General features: G+C 53.0%; 5 protein-coding genes across 5 annotated transcripts; 3 read left to right on the top strand and 2 right to left on the bottom strand.

Annotated features, from left to right (window-relative positions):
* Window positions 1–191: 191 nt before the first annotated feature.
* GCG54_00011923 (uncharacterized protein) lies at window positions 192–441 on the top strand (the record flags this gene model as incomplete). Its single annotated transcript, XM_045411812.1, has 2 exons — window positions 192–329; window positions 388–441. 2 exons carry the CDS (start codon window positions 192–194, stop codon window positions 439–441), a joined length of 192 nt encoding a protein of 63 aa, XP_045266685.1.
* A 553-nt stretch (window positions 442–994) lies between these two features.
* GCG54_00011922 (WSC domain-containing protein) lies at window positions 995–2,564 on the bottom strand (the record flags this gene model as incomplete). The annotated part of the gene is made up of 4 exons (XM_045411811.1): window positions 995–1,637; window positions 1,692–1,775; window positions 1,834–2,169; window positions 2,236–2,564. 4 exons carry the CDS (start codon window positions 2,562–2,564, stop codon window positions 995–997), a joined length of 1,392 nt encoding a protein of 463 aa, XP_045266684.1.
* Window positions 2,565–5,334: 2,770 nt separating this feature from the next.
* Window positions 5,335–6,182, top strand: GCG54_00011921 (uncharacterized protein; the record flags this gene model as incomplete). The annotated part of the gene is made up of 2 exons (XM_045411810.1): window positions 5,335–6,079; window positions 6,163–6,182. The coding sequence occupies 2 exons, from the start codon at window positions 5,335–5,337 to the stop codon at window positions 6,180–6,182; spliced, it is 765 nt and encodes a 254-aa protein (XP_045266683.1).
* Window positions 6,183–9,396: 3,214 nt separating this feature from the next.
* Window positions 9,397–11,259, bottom strand: GCG54_00011920 (uncharacterized protein; the record flags this gene model as incomplete). The annotated part of the gene is made up of 4 exons (XM_045411809.1): window positions 9,397–10,674; window positions 10,738–10,976; window positions 11,059–11,146; window positions 11,209–11,259. The coding sequence occupies 4 exons, from the start codon at window positions 11,257–11,259 to the stop codon at window positions 9,397–9,399; spliced, it is 1,656 nt and encodes a 551-aa protein (XP_045266682.1).
* Window positions 11,260–13,284: 2,025 nt separating this feature from the next.
* Window positions 13,285–14,790, top strand: GCG54_00011919 (Indoleamine 2 3-dioxygenase; the record flags this gene model as incomplete). The annotated part of the gene is made up of 1 exon (XM_045411808.1): window positions 13,285–14,790. One exon carries the CDS (start codon window positions 13,285–13,287, stop codon window positions 14,788–14,790), a length of 1,506 nt encoding a protein of 501 aa, XP_045266681.1.
* Between the last annotated feature and the right edge of the window lie 1,669 nt (window positions 14,791–16,459).

Raw genomic sequence — 16,459 nt, 5'->3', positions numbered from 1 at the left:
GATAGCGCTAACGTAAGGTGGCTCGTGTGGTGACGTTGAATCAAAAATTTCCGCTGCGACAGAGCTCCATCGCAAGCACCAGTTCGATATCGACCTCCAACTTCACAAAGCGACTGAGTGTGGAAAGCCAAAACACATCTCCCCCGCCGACGAGAAATTTTCCCCGGCCGTCAAACATCATTGTTGTCAACATGCCTCCTAAGAGAATTGTCGTTGAGAGAGCTGGTGGCCCCCGAACTCGTCAGCCCAAGGGTTACTTCAGATCAACCTATGATGCCCTGACTTCGTCAGAGAATGCACCTATCGTGCGTAGCATCGCCATCTTCGGCGTAAGTACTACGCCCACCAACTTTTCTCAGGCACGCAACGAACTGACCATGTCCGCAGGCTGCCGTAACTTTCCTCTCGAGCTCCTGGGGCGAGTTCCTCCTTCCTCCGTGAGCAGTCCCCTGGTCACCTACCTGTTATTGTCCAGCCATTCTTACTCTCTCTAGTCAATGAAAACCTCATTCTCTCGATTGCCGAATGACGATCCATGTATAATCACACCTTCTTATTGCCGCAAATGCTGGCTGTACAATAGTTCGAAGACGAGTAGCCTCGAAGCTACTTCACGAGGAACGGCATACGTGGGTCGGCTTAGTACTCGAACCCACGACTTGCGCCCTCTGGGCCAATGAATCTCACTCTGATGCGCAAACTTGGCTTCAAGTTCCAGAGCCTGTCTCGATGTGATGTTGTGTGCGGGCACGGTATGGCAACTGCGAAGAGGCCAAACCGTCTAGGATCGTTATCGTTCTCTTGCCTATCACAGCACAGCTCGCAAGGAGAATCAGCACGGCATCAGCTACAATCGGCAAGGGTTTCAATGAGGAAACAAAGGCAAGTTTGCAAGCTTGGTCTTCAGGTGGCCGTATGCGGCATTACAATTAATTAGGTAGGCTTAATCGCGCAAAATATTTCCCTAAAATTGGGGCTAGGACCTGCCCGCCTCTTACATCAACGCCGCATTCTGGCAAGTGCCATTGCACTTTTGGTAAAGTGACAGCGCTGCGTATCCACCACACACGTCCGCCGTGCTGCCGGGACACGGCATCTCGCAACTGCCGAGGAGGCCCTTTTTGGGCATCCGATCTGCTGCCACTGAATTGCCACACCAACACTCCTTGGCGTACTCCAGCCCAGCATACTGGTATCCCCGGTCGTTACAGTATTTGATGCAAAAGTCGACGGTCATGGTGTCTGACGTCTTCCTGGCGGGAAGCGTACGACCTTGGCCTGAAGGATCACGAGCGCAGCCAAGATATTTGAATTTGAATGTGCTCGTAACATCCTTAAAGCCCCATTGAGGCTGCGAGATCTGTGTTGTTGCGCCGCAATTTGACTGCGGTTGTGCGTTCGACGGACCTGCTTGTACCGGGTTGCAACCAGGGAGGGCATCCAGTTGGCCGGAGACTTGCTCATTCACTTTTACGGGCACTCGACACCCTTTCCTCGTCTCGTCATCGAAGAATTGAAAGACGCTGCACTTTTCGAGAGAGCCACTGTTATCAGTGCACTGCTTGATTGCAGACTGGAGTACGTCGATATCCCATCCATTAAGGAAGTCACCGTGGAGACCGTATCCGGTTGGGTCACTGGACAGCGTCAGCTTGCATGATCTTCACGCGGGACAGACGAGTAGTGCATACCCATTAGACAAAACGAACGGTTGCTTGTCCCCATACCATTGGTCTTTAAAGTCGGTGACCTGGAAGATAACCTCATAGAATAGACTAAATCGTTAACTCCTCTGACAAAAGGAAATTCTCATTGAGAGGGGGGGAACCGTACGTTACAAGTCTCTTGGGATGGGATGTCGGGCATTTCCCAGTGCTCACACCACTTGGATATGCCATGTGGCTTTTGTGATCTTGTGAATCGACATTGAGGCCGTCCCAGCATGATGGGAAGACAATTTGGACACGCAGCCCGTCAGGACAGTTGCGGTTGGGGAACTCATTCGTCTGAGGGCCACTATTGCCTAAACAGACATATGAGATGGCCTTCTGCTCCAGGCTGCTCTCATTGAAGCTGCGCAACCTTGGGTCACCTGCTAGCATCCGAAAGCCCTTTGGGAAAGCGAGAAGTCCGTTGCTATACTCTGGATCCTTTGGATCCGACCTCAGTCTGGATGAGAAGAAAGGTCAGTCTTGCCACACATAATTCTTTCCCGATTGAGAGATTCCCGCTTACAGATAATAAACGAGCATTCCCCCAGCCTGTCCGACGCTCGTGAACTTCCCGTTCTGTCCCCGATAATACAGACTTGGTGTCCAATAGTTGCTCAAGTCGGCAGTGACCTTACAGGTCGAGCAAGAGGACGCGCGAGCCTGTTCATATGTCATGCTGAAGTCAAAGCCGTTGCCACCCATGATAGTGTGTACATGCCCAGATAATGTTCCAGGATTGACAATGGGATCGGCTCGTTCTACGGCCACGGGCCTTGAGCAGGGGATCTTGAAGAAGGCGGTAACATGACTGGCCATCCACGCGCCGCTGAGGAGCCACCTGGCAGTCTTCATGATCGGAAACTGTAGGGGCCAGGCAGTGAATTGGAAGTATGTGGGGTTCGAATTATAGAAGGGTGCGAGCCCAGGCGTTGGGATTTCAAACCGGCCAAATATCAAGTGAGTGTCAGTGAACTGAACAGCTGCAAGTGTCGGCTTATGCGAACAACGAAGTGACGATGACGATGTTGGCCCTTACCAAGGCAACGTGGACACGACCAGGTCTTTTTATCTTTTTCTCCCTCCAAGCAGACCTATGCTTCGCGACCACAGCCTCCGACGTGGATGACAGACTAGGCAAGACTCCAACGATAGGGCTCTTTCCATGACAGCCATAGCTTCACAGCTCCATCAGCCACCCGGCCCATTGTTTCCACTTTAAGCTATCGAGGAACAAGGCAAGTTGGACGCATGACGATTCGCCTCAACTTAGTCTGCAAGCGTTCCTAGCGAGGACTTGGTGGTGTCCACAGATTGCGAGCTGGGCTTGTCGGCGGCGCTCGTCGGAGGCGGGTTCGGGATGCTATGCAGGCAGAAGGACAGTCGCGATTTTAGCTGCCCATCGTCACGGACAGCGCATGCCATTTCAGCCTCAAACCGGACGTACTAATTGCCTGTCCTTCAGCTACATGTCTCTCTTACCACCACACGGTAGCGCAGATGTACCCGAGGGACGGGGGTTTGGGGGCGTCGCAAGATCTGACGCACGTCAAGATTCTGCGCGGTGGAAGATTCAGGCAATATCCGTACTTGGCTGGACCGAAACTCGAGACCATGGAACCAAGCTTCGGAGTTTGGATACTCGATGTCTTAGACAGCAGTGTCATCTGGGAATATTGTGGGGGGTCTGTTTGACTCAGCTTCGTCCGCACTTGCAAGCATCCGTCATCCGTCGGGGTCTCAGTCGGAATACACATTGCGTTTGAGGGCTTTCATTGAACAATTGACGGATTGGTACTAGGGGGACAGTTTGATGAACAAACGGAGAGCTCCCGAAAAGTTCCTTATGCCAAGGTACTCATACTAACCCAACTGGTCGGGCGATTGGAAACCCAGCAGCCGGTTACAAGGCCAATGGACGGGCGTGTGCTCAGCTGTCGAGACTTTTGGGAATCAATGAGAGACAGGTGGCGGGCCAGAACAGGCTCTTTGGCCCCCAATTGGGAAATTGCTGCTACGGTCTCGGTAAGTTGTCTCCTTGTCTTACTTGGCAAATTGCCCGACCTGTCCTCTGTTCCCGGAAAAAAAAAGGCGAGAGCTGAGAATGCTTTCATGTCCCCTTTCTCCTTAACCCCCGAGAGAACTCTAAAGAAGCAAGGCTGGTAGACCCATGCCTGGAAGAAAATACACGACCTGCGTGACCCAGCAGCGAAGGATGATGATCCACTTGCCGACACAGACAGATACTAACATGATGCTGCGTTTGACAGCAGCAAACTCTCGGGTATCGGAAACCTACAAACACACTCTGGCAGAAACTCCCCGACCCCGTGCCGTAGACGGAAGGTTTCGGTCATGGCGGGAGTGACGGCATTGGGAAAATCGTGGTGGGGCCGCAACGGACACACACCGTACCGCCGATACGGGCGTGTCAGTGGTGTCTCTGCGCAACTGATCAGGGTCTTCTACAACGTTGATTGGGGTTGGAGGAGTAAGACAAGATACCTCATCGTCTCTGGGCAATGAGGCTCAGCGAAACTTCTCTTTATCAATCGTTGTTTTAGCGCCTCGTCCGTCACCATGATCTAATTTATTTCGCCCGTTTCAACTGAATATCGCCGCTCGGTGAGCGAAGTAATTGTCGTGGGTTGTAGCGGGACTACTCTCCTGAGTTCTTACTGATGAATGCGCAGTTTTCTGAAAAAAGTCGTTCTCTTCCGCGCCTCCCGGTCATTTTCTGCATATGACCTACCTGGCAGCCGGTAGCGGGCAGGGTACATATCATATCACCACCAGAAAGCTACCATGTTCTTCGTGGCTCAGATAAAGCTCTGATCCGGCGCCGAATCTTGATCTTAGCTGCAATCCTAGTACGGTTGGGGATCACGTAACGACATCGCGCATCTCTTGAGTGCGGTCGGTCAACTGTATCTCGGGAACCCAGACGCGTCCATGGCCATTGTATCAGTCAAGGTACTGCAACAACTTAATAGCACAGGCCCCTAACATCAAGATTTGAGCAATCAAAGCCGATCCTCGGTCTATCAAGTCTCGCTTTGGAGCAGTCATTGTGATCAATCTTACAACATCACCCGTGAGGCATCCGTGCGGTTGTGGCCCATGTCGTTGCATCGCCAACCACAGACCAGATCTCCTGGTGAGATGGCGGCAGTTCGTTTGAGGTTTTCTCGGGGTCGGGCCCGGCAAATGTTGAAAGCTCTAAGATTTCATTACGCCCGCCTCCTCAAGCGCCCTGGCTCTCTTCTCATTATTGTTCTAGAAACAGTTGCGATTCATCCGTTCGTCTCGTCTGTAACTTGCGTGTGTTCCGGTTCCCCCAATTCCAAAAGCCCTAGTTATCTTCTTGCCAGCAGCTTTCCCTCTCGGCGTTCATACTGGGACGTACCAACCGTTGCCATACATCGCCATTTCCGTCAAGGGCGAGGTCGGTATCAGATCACCTCGAGGCTTTCGTTCCCTTCGTGGTGGCCATCGAGACCTTGAGAGCGTTGACACTCACACCATTTGCAAATCCATCAGAGTGAGGTACGCTGTTTTCTTTCGACCTACAGTGCCCTTCGATTCAATTTTCGTTTCAATTCACTGATTTGACACGGCCAGAAACATGTCTTCTTTCGACCCATTTCGGCAGACGTTCGAACTCGTCAAGGCAGATGGCAATATCATAAAGGTCGATGTCGCCGTTCTTGATTCCGCCAGTCAGGAGAATCTCGGAATCTGCACAAATTACGGTTCCCAAATCGGCGCGAGTTTCATGATGCTTCTGACTATCGTTGCCATGACACCATCGATCAAGCTCATCAAAGTTTCCCTCTGGATCCACATCCTTGCCCTCATTGCAAGCACCATTCGTATGACGCTGCTCGCTGTTTATTTCACCTCGAACTGGACCAACTTTTACGCTTACTGGGCCCAAGATTACTCTCGGATCACGGCTGGGGACTTCCATCGAAGCGTCGCAACGGAGACCATGTCCCTGATCCTACTGATTCTAGTCCAGGTATCGCTCGGTATCCAGGCCTGGGCTCTCGTCAACCTGCTGCCAGGATACTGGAAGTGGTTCTTCACGGGGCTTTCCTGTTTTGTGTCCACCGCTGCCATCGCTTGGCGTATAGCATTCAGTGTTATACAAGTCGAGGCCATCCTGCTCATTGCACTGCCCAACCCGGACTGGATCCGCTACCAAAGCACCATTATCGGCGCAGTTTCCGTATTCTATTATTGCGCTCTGTTCAACATCAAGCTTCTGATGCACTTGATCAAAAACCGTGGAATTCTTCCCACGAGACACGGACTAAACGCAATGGAGGTGTTGGTGATAACGAATGGTCTTCTCATGATGGTCCCAGGTAAGCTAGCTCGAGGGTTGCCACCTCAAGTACCCCGTCCTATCCCACAATTACCCGGAGAACCTGCTGACATGCCGAAACAGCAGTCTTCGCCGCACTATAATGGGGTCATTGGACCAATTTTGAGTCGGCTTCTGTCACGTACACGTCTGTGGTTGTGTTTCTCCCACTGGGAACCCTGGTTGCGTCTCGTAATTCAAGCAATACGTCGCAAGCCGAAGGTCAGAGAAGCTGCTGCACATGTTACAACACACCCTTGAGGCTGTGCTCTACGAGCGGGCTGTTCAACGAGCATGGAAGCGCACAAAGGGGCGTTGTTACCTCGCATATAGAATCGCTACGCCCGGGTGACCGAGGTGACTCGGTCGATCCGATTGATGCCGAGTTGCAGCGCATCGAAGACTGCGAGAAGGGAATTATTCGCGTCAACCGAATCGTTGAACTCCACGAGGAACGAGTGTGATGACAGACAGACCTGGATGTGGCTAAGCCTGGAGGAGGCAGCAGGCACTTCCAACGTGCCTGACGAACAAATGTTTGCGAATTTTCATCACAGGAAGTCGTTGGATCTCTACTACTTCATTTAATTAAGCAATGAGAAGGATGCCGTCTACTTTGTTACATACGCAACCCAGCTAGTGTCCAGCAATAGCAAGATCTGTCCTTCCATTGATTAATAAGTGAGAACATTTGCTCTTGCCTCACTAAGCGTCCAGCCACAACGAAGGTCCGACAGAGGGTCAAGATCTGTCGCGGAAAGAGGAGATGGCGAGTCGCCGATGCGGCCGACACGCGACACCTCCTTGGCTTATGCTTTCTGAACTCCAGCATACTTTTCCAGTCCAATGGACTCGTGAAGCCCCGAAAACTACCTGCCGCATCTTTGTCTGCCCGGCTTGCACCAGAAACTTCGCTACCATGAATGGAGAACCTAAGGTCCCGTTCGTTCAGACAGGGGACCAGGAAACTGAAGAGGTTGGATATGATCTGAGGCCCGCACCCCTTCGACTGCTTCCCAGGAGCAGGGATGCGCATGCACCTCGACTATCAGAGAACCATCATAGCCAACAGAATATGGCGCCTGCGGAGTATGGCGGCGAAGTAAAGTCATCCAAAATCTCGCCAGCTTGTGGTCTTGCTGCTATTGTATCTAAGTTCGAGATTCTCGAGGCTATGACCAACCTGGAGAAGCCCGCGATATCGACTACTGTAACGGCAGGTCCCAAAACATCTCGCAAGATACCTCGACATCATTCGAAGCACATGATGGGCGAGAAAATGGATCCAAGTCTGGAGTCTAGCCAGTTCTCGTCTGGCGATGTATCCGCCCCTAAACGGCATAATCATTCCCAGGAGAGACAGTGGCTGCCAGATACTTCCACTTCTACAATGGTCAGTACCAGATCCAGGGACAAAGAGCCAAGCACCGCGGGAGGAATCGCGACGGGGAGTATGCACAACATTGTAGCAGAGAGGCGGCAGATTTTCGAGCCTCGGACAGGTAAGATAATCGATTTTTCATGCTTCGGAAGACGATGACATTTACTGACATGGGCATAGGATGTCATACTATGCCTAGCAAGTCTGCAAGCATGCCTTTCAGCCTGCATGGCACTAGCCTCTCAGGGTCAAGCCCGCCGTTGACAACGGAGCTACGGCGATCCAAGACATATTGGACCACAGCAATGGAGTCAGACAGCCTCTCGGAAGCTTCGAAATCCCAGATTGGGAGTCAAACTGGACTTCGAAATACAAATAATCAAGATCCTGCAGGGGCAGCCTCGATAAATTCAGGGGAACAAACCGCAGCTACAGTAGATGTACACGCCGGCGGCCACGATCCGCTTCTTATGCATCGCAGTGAAGCCCGCAGAGAAGCAGAATCCAACACCATAGGCAACGCCGCCGCGGCGTATCCCAACTTCAGGGGAACAGTGATGAAGACTGTCCAGAGCCGGGTCACTAATCTACGGAGCCTCTTTAACATGACTGCCAAGGAAGATGACGAGCCGCAACCCAACTTGTGTCTGAAGCGCCGCCACACTGGACCACAGAGAAACCGTTCCATGAATCGGTCTCATGCGCCAATTAATTCATTCGACTACGATCGCGAATTCAGGCTGGGTTGCATGATTGATTCGCCTGACTCGCCGCGGTGTTTGCGGGAATATCAGAGTGCCCGGGTCTCCAGAGATTCGACGCGATCCTCGCTGAAAGATGATATCAGCGCCTTCGAGTCGCTCTCTCACTCTAGGCTCGAAATATCGGAGCCGAAACGGGGAACCCCGAGTAAATTACAGTTGACTCCTGCGCGCAACGACGAAAGAGAAGAGCACTCAGAGAAGCGTCCCGTTAGTCGGCGATTCGAATTTGAAAGCCTAGGTTTCAAGCAAGGTCGGGAGGTCTGGAGGAAACTATCAGCATCCTGGAACAAAAGAAAGCCAGCTGATGACGGCCTCGACAAGCACGAAGACAGGCATGGCACGATCGCCGCTTCTCCAGGCCTGCCAACGACTCTTCGACCACAGGAAGGGGAAAATACAACGGGTCGCAGGCTCGGCTCTTGGCTCCCAAAAATGGCCAACAGTGCCCAAGATGAGACGTTGATCTCTGCTGCAAGCCCGAATTCGACGAGAGCATGGCAGCCAGACCTTCCTGCGCGAAAAAACATGCCTGCAATAGCCATAGAACAAGACGGCGAAGTGGCGATTTTGAAACTCAAAAGCGTTCCATGCAAGGAGCAATTGGGCAATCTCCCAGCATGCACAACGGGACCGATCATCGAGAGGACCGGTATCTCTGCTGAGCTACCCGCTCGCCCTGTTTGCGGTTCAAGATAGGACGTGAGGTCCACGTGCGGGAAAACTCCAACGAGGGAGGATGACCAGCGGCACCCGTGGAGAAACTCGTCGTAGCCAAGGCTGGATGGGGTCTCCCAAGCAGATGATCCCCATCAGTGGATGAGATGCAGAACGCGATCAATCTTGATGAGGAGACTGGTAGCATCGACAGAGCTGGAGCAACGTAACGCATGCATATTCAGGCATTTCTAAGTTGGGCAGGAAATTGCCTATGGGCGTATTACATGTTGGACTGACAGTAACGCGCCTCCACGCCTCCAAGTGAGATGGGCCCGTAGGGACCACCGAGATTTTGTGGTGTTTGCGCTCTTGGAAGTCGATGTGCGGCATAACTACTGGTTGAATGGCACGAGGCACCGAACGAGTTGGGGGCGGGGGATAGGTGTCCTTGGTGTGATTCGTGACGACAGGCGTCAAAATTATATTTGATGCAGGAACAAGAGCATTATAGTCTGGCTATGCTGCTAGTCCCATCCCTTTTCCTATCTTGCGCACCAGTGCTTTCTTCAAGTACCACTCTCTTGCCAAAGAGCGAGTTGTCTTGGCAAAGACTGCAGGTGATATACGGCCACGCTCAACAGCACGGCCTAAGACAAATATGGTATCACCTATAGCCTTTTCTTCGGCCACAAGATTGTACAGCTGATTGGCTACAATGGTGGGAGCTACTAGCAGCTCATCAATATCCGGGGCCGTTTGACGAGTGGAGCCTTCAACAACGGTGTCGGCCTTCCGTAAAGCCTCCACAAGGATATTTGCGTTAGACTGAAGCAGGGCTGATGTCTGGCTGATGGTGCCCATCTCGGACTGGAGTGTTGAGAAGGCGTTCAGCATGGCTGTGCGTTGCGCTTGAAGGCCCGCCATGCTGTTCTCGTTCTGCTGGCGACTCCGTTGGCGTAGAGAATGGAGCGTTTGAGCCAGCTGATGCAAAAGTGCGTCCTTTTCCGGGTTTGGAGGGATTGGTGGCGCGGATACAGAGGATGGAGACGGAATGCTGAGGGTGAGAGGTTCATCGAGCAGATCTGGAGGGGGTGCCGCCTTGGGTGCTTGCTGCTGCAGTGGCGGGTGCTGTTGTGGGTGCTGTTGCGGCAGCGGTTGGTGTTGTCCGAGAGCCGGTTGCCAGCCCGGGGGAGGCCCACTATAATGCTGGGCGGGCTGCGAAGGAGGCGGGACGGGTGCAGAATACTGATGATTCGAAATGGATGACTGGCTTTGGGTCACGTCAGGGCGTGTCTGCTGCGGCGGCTGAGGTGGGAGCTCGCCCGTTGATCGCGGAGACGGCGCCACAGCGTTATGCGGGTGTTGAGGGATGGCGGCTGGCGGTAGAGGTGGTGCAGAATCATAGCGAGAATAGCCTTGGCTCTGGGGCTGCTCCGGCTGCTTTCCATGGAGGGCTGTGCGGTCAACGCCCGGTGGTAGAGGTGGAAGAGGAGGGCCGCTTCTAGCATCCAAAGGAGGTGGAGGGCTGCGGTAAGGTGGCCCAGTGCCAGAAGGTTTGGGCGGCGGTGGAGGTGGTTGTGAATTGCTTACGGGCGTCTGCGTCGTCGGACGATGGGTTGCATGAGAAGGTAGGTCTGACGGCAGTGGGGGAACGGGCGGTGGTGTTTGGCCGTGGGACTGCGAAGGGGAGGCAGAAATGAGAGGCGGCTGCCTTTCTCGGGGACGAGCAATGACGGGGGGTTCCTTGGCAAATATATCTCGGAGAATCGCTAGGAAGTCAAGAATGGTCGATTTCTGGAGGGCGAAGTGTCAGAAAGGCTGAGAAGGTAAGTGAGCAGGGAGGATGGATACACATACATCCCAGAACGCGGACCAGCCCACCAGGTAAGGGTGATAGACCTGGCCTTGAGGATCTACATGTTGGCCAGGACGAACCATCATGGACTCGGTGGGGGTCACGTAGACCAAAGGGGCCTCTCGGGGATATGCGTGCGGAACCCATACTGAGATGGGGAATCGATATGTCGTGCCTCTGAAGATGACCGGTACTGTGCCGGTGAGGTGGAGGAGAAGGGCGGAGATACCGGTGTCGAAAGCTGGATGCGGTGTCAGAATCGACTGTGTGAGGCCGATGACGATCGATGAAGAGGCGACAAAGAAGGAGTAGAGGGGTCATACTGTGAACATCGGTTCGCGGTGACAGCGATGGGTACTGCGACAGAGCTTGGGCGACATCGTTGTATGTGCGGTTTACGTCATGGTACTCCTGTGATGGAACGGGTTAGCAAAGACATAACGGGGAACGCGACGGGGCAAGGCGTCGTGTACGCTTGTGAGAACACTATAGAGCCAGTTCAAAACGTGCTGTTGAACAGGCATGGTGATGTTCTAAAGGAGAGATCTGGCAGAAGAGGCGAAGGTGTTCAGGCAACAACGCGGAGAGCGGGGGCAGCGGGGGAATGCGAACGGTGACAATGCATGTCGGGAGCGGTGCGAGTGCACCGCGAGGCGTGTTGAGACGGCCGGAACAGGCGGTCGACGGTCGGCGGACGGGTAGGGCGGAGGGGGGTGGAGGGGCGGAAGGAAGAAGCGGCAGGTGGTCGTTGGGAGATTCCGATGTTGACCTTGCCCGGGATCGGGGGAGAGATGACGCAGCTTAGCTCCGTACCGAGTGTTCGTAGGTTCTTTAAGTGGACAAGCGTAGAGGAAGCACCTTAGGCGCCTTACCTAATACTACCCATACCTAGCCTGTGTGGCAGGGATCCTTGCTGCCTTTGGGACCTTGATGGATGTACTAAGTATTGTTGGATGTAGACCCGACTCGGAATGACTTTCCTGTTGTCCCCCACCCTCCAAAATGACAAAGTGCCATCAATACTGACGTATGTGTTAAGCCTTCTGAGATCAACTTATGACGATAATTGTCTGCAATGCCTCCTTTATTGAGTTTGTAGTTACGACGCGGCCTGCCGCAAAAAGACTACAGCACAATTCACCCTACACGCGGGCACAATTCTGGAAACACCATATAGGCACTTTGACCTATGCCCTCTACCGGTTAAGGAAAACAGTATAGAAGCCCTATACGTTCCTACTGGCAGGCAAACCCTCTGAACATCATAAAGTCGAATGCGCGCCCTGGCCGAATAGACCGGCGGAACAGTAACAACGCCGGCCGCGCGGCGCGGGATGCCTCGATTATAGCAAAGCCAACAGCAAATCTAACGTGGAACGCAGGGGGGGGGGGCTTTGATGGCATACTTGATGGACTATGCAACACCCGCTGTACCGGCCGGCCTCGGAGGCACCAGGGTAAAGCTGGATGGGACAGTCCTACAGTGGTTGGGTCATGCAAGCATCGGATGATATGGATGGATGCATAACTTCGATGAGTTGGAATTCTTCCACTTAGGATTGTCCGGTGGTCCCGGTTCCGGCTGCTTTCTCATTTGTTCCCGTCCTGCTCTTTCCCCCTTCTCCAATCCTTCCGCCCCTCTGAATGCTCTAGTTCCTAAGGCAGGTCCAGTGCGCTACGATTAATCCCGACCCATTTCCCTCCTGGGTTTGTAAGCTAAGAAAAGCAGAATGGGATCTGGTTGACAGGAGTCGTGGCCACCATTTCGCCCGCTACCTGACTGCGCTCCAAAGTCGGCAGATGACACTTGTGATTGCTTTGTTTGCTGCATTGCCAACTTGCAGCGCAATCCCACGTCTACGATCGGACGTTGCCGAATGTACCCCGCTAATCCGCAAAATGTAAATAATGTACCGTCTACGTTTCACCTTGAGCGCTAGCCCCTCCCAAGGTAACAAAAATGTCATGTGTAAATCACTCAGCCTAAGCTAATGACTTACTATGGTACTTCTCCAAAACAATGTTTTAGTGTACGTACCGTGGATGCTGCCAGTCAGTTGTGGTCTCGAGGGAAGACCCTGGCCTTTTTTTTTCTTTTTTTCTCTGTTTTCCTCCCCCTTCCCTTCGTCCTTCGTCCAATCCCACTCAACAGAACGGGGACTGTTGCGCGCATTAATAAACGTCCTCTCTCGCAACTATTCTTTGCTTTCTTACACTCCTACTCTCCAAGTTCGATATCTATGCTACTTCCCAGGTGTCTTTGTAACCCTACTCCGTTTCCCGATTGAATGCTCGCAACACCAAGGATCTTTCGCACGGCTGAGGAGTATTCCAGAGCCATTATCTGGATACTCCTTGCGTCAGGACCTTGTTAAAATACTGTCTCGCAAACACGCCACCATCAACTTTGCATTTTGCCTCCAGATAAGCCGCGCAGCTTTCTCGACACTCAATTTGCTAACTCTGAGCGTACGACGTGACGACTCAGTCAGTTTCTATCACACTTTCCATCTCTCCTGCACCCGACAGCTAAACCGCCGGCATTCATTATGCTTCCACCCATTCCCGTCTTGTCCGATTACGGAATCTCGCCAAAACATGGATTCCTTCCGGACGTTCTGCCGTTGACCCGACTGCCAGATCCCTACTATAATAAGTGGGAGGCAGTTGTTGCCAACCTTCAGGCTCTGGTTCTAAGCCGTCGCCTTCGCCCGGTTGTCGACCGCTTGCCAGTCCTCTCCACCATCGGTCTGGAACATGACGCAGAATGGCGGAGAGCCTACTCTCTGCTGTGCTTCATGGCACATGCGTACGTTTGGGGTGGCGATGAACCATGCGACCAGCTGCCCCCGGCTATTACCATCCCGCTCCTTGAGATTTCCGATCATCTGGAGCTACCTCCCGTAGCCACCTACGCCGCCCTCTGTCTGTGGAACTTCAAGCCTCTTTTCGTCGACGAAGACATCGATAATCTCGAGAACCTAGCCACCCTAAACACCTTCACCGGTTCGCTCGATGAATCCTGGTTCTACCTTGTCTCCGTGGCTATTGAAGCTCGCGGCGCTCCAATCATCCCACTCATGCTGGATGCTGTTGCTGCCGCTCGCCAAGACGATACTGCCACTGTCACTCATAGCCTGCGTGCTTTTGCGGAACGCATGACAGATTTGACCAATATCTTGCAGCGCATGCATGAAAGCTGCGATCCCAACATTTTCTACAATCGCATCCGAATATTTCTCGCAGGCAGCAAAAACATGGCTGAGGCTGGGCTTCCAGACGGTGTCAACTACGCCGACGGCTCCGGCGAAGAGGATTATCGCCAGTACAGTGGCGGTAGCAATGCACAGAGCAGTCTGATTCAGTTCTTTGACGTCATCCTTGGAGTTGACCATCGTCCGACTGGCGAGAAGCGTGATCCCTTCTCCGAGTCGGAGCGTGAGTCTCGAGCTCCTGTTCCGCAGCACAACTTCATCATGGAAATGCGTCGCTATATGCCAGGCCCGCATGCACGTTTTCTCAAAGATGTCGCCGGTGTCGCCAATATCCGCGAGTTTGTTGAAAGTCATAAACAAGATCGCCAGCTTTGTCTGGCTTATGATGCTTGTCTGGCGATGCTAAGTGCGTTCCGTGATAAGCACATTGCCATCGTCACTCGCTACATCATTCTACCCTCGCGAGAGGTGCGCGCCCGAAGCAGGTCGAGAAGCCCTGAGGCCGCACGCCAGCGAATGAACTTGGCCGTCGCTTCGCGGCAGCGCCAATCTAATGCTCAGGAAAACAATCTAGAAGCTATCAGGAAGAAGAAGAATTTGACAGGCACTGGCGGAACTGCCCTCATCCCCTTCTTGAAACAGGCGCGAGATGAGACTGGTGAGCCGGCCATCGAGGAATGGACTCGCCGCTTTATGAAGAGGACGAACAAGCCGGAAGGCAAGGGAGACTTCTTCCTGGGCAAGTCAGACTTGCCTGGTTCCAGCGTCGAAGTTGAGGTCAGCGGTCTGGCCGGTACCTGGACTGTCGATGACGATATTGGCGGCATTTGTCACTACTGACATGACTGCCTTGCCGTGGACAACGGTTGGCGTGAAACCCAACGCGTTGCCATGGCTAGGTTTATGTAGTACCTCTTGAGGACTTGAATTCACGTTATACTCGTCGCATTAAACTCCATCGCCCAGACTGTGATGTTTATCGTGGCGACCTGGTCTTTCCGTCCTCGTTGCACTCGCTCATGAAGCCTGTGCGGTGCCATACATACTTTCTGCCAACAACTGTGCCGGATGACGTTGCGAGTAAATGGTGCGGAGAAAAGCATGTCTGTTTCTGTTGGCGCACGGTGTCAAAGTTCTGGAGACTCTTGCATGGCTTTGGGCTAAGCAGGCCTTCAAAGATCTTGTTACGACCGAAGCACCTTGTTGTGGCCAGCCCGTCAGGCCAGACATGGGACAAAAGCATCGAAACTTGTGACGTTCGAATACTCATTTCGACTACTGACGGCGCCCTTGGATTGCCAAGAAGGATGACGCAGAATCATAGATATTGTGCTGAGTGCACTTAGAATAATGTGCAAACTATGAATACCTACCATACTTATCCGGAATGGGCAGCAGCTTCTCTCACAGTCCGTGACATCGAAAAGCTCGGAACTGTCTAGATTCGCTTATGCATCTTTGTAGCCATTCCCACACACAGGTACCACAACAGCGCGGAACGATCTTGATGCCAATACTTTGTGACAGCGTCACATGCACATGGGGAGAGAGTGAAGTGAAACTGTGATCTTCTGGTCGACTGACACTTGTAAGAACCAACTTGACAGTGGCTTTGGCATAATGACCAAGGGATGATCTGGGCAAAACTCATTTAAATTGATGCGACCATTGACGGATCATTGAAAGCCCCTATTCTTCGTTAGGCAGTACAGCTACGGGCAGCCATTTCGCTCTCATAGTCACTCTCGAGTTGAAATTCGACACGGGAGTCATGATAGTCGCGAGTGAGCACAACGAAAATTAAGTCATGACGCCATTCCTCTATCAGTCTAATCAGCCCTCTCAGCATCAGCGCCTTCTATCTCGAATGAGCGCGTCATTCCGGGCGGCGGCGGCGGCGGCGGTCAAGTCCTGTTCGCGCAGTATGAACTTCACACTGTTCCGCGACAGCAACGATGTGGAGGCGAGAGGGCTGGTGGTGCTGGTAGCTGCATCTGAGTCAGATAAGCCACGTGATTGAGGAGCTCTTGTGGACCCCTACAAAAGGTACCTAGGTAGCTCACTGGGCGGCGACGGTGCCTGCCTCAGTAGCAGTAAAGTCGGCTACCTAGTCCTGAAAAAGCCTAGCGCGCCCCCTACCGCGTTCCGAGGACTTTGAGGCTACCCATCTACGTCTTCTGCCTGCGACGGGCCTGAAAAAAAACACCACCCAGCGAGGCTGCTCTTGCTCTGTCTCGACCAACAACGAAATAACAACGACCACAACCCGCCTGCGTCGCGATCCATCGTACTCACACGCCCTTGAAGCACTTGATTCGCGAACGTTCGGACTTGTCTTTCGTCCCCCGGCTTGCGAATGCTCCTGCTGTGCGAGGGAGGCAAATTCGCCTGGGCTCTGCGTCGTGATTGTTAATCACCGTCGACTCCCTTTTGCTTCTCTCTTTGGATCGATCGCAACCCCGGCACCGAGCAAGCCTCGAGTCGCTTCCTTCAAATACCGCCCGGTTGG

The sequence above is a fragment of the Colletotrichum gloeosporioides genome (assembly GCF_011800055.1).
Source record: "Colletotrichum gloeosporioides strain Lc1 chromosome Unknown consensus_28, whole genome shotgun sequence".
Taxonomy (NCBI): domain Eukaryota; kingdom Fungi; phylum Ascomycota; class Sordariomycetes; order Glomerellales; family Glomerellaceae; genus Colletotrichum; species Colletotrichum gloeosporioides.
This window is presented reverse-complemented; position numbering and strand designations above follow the sequence as displayed.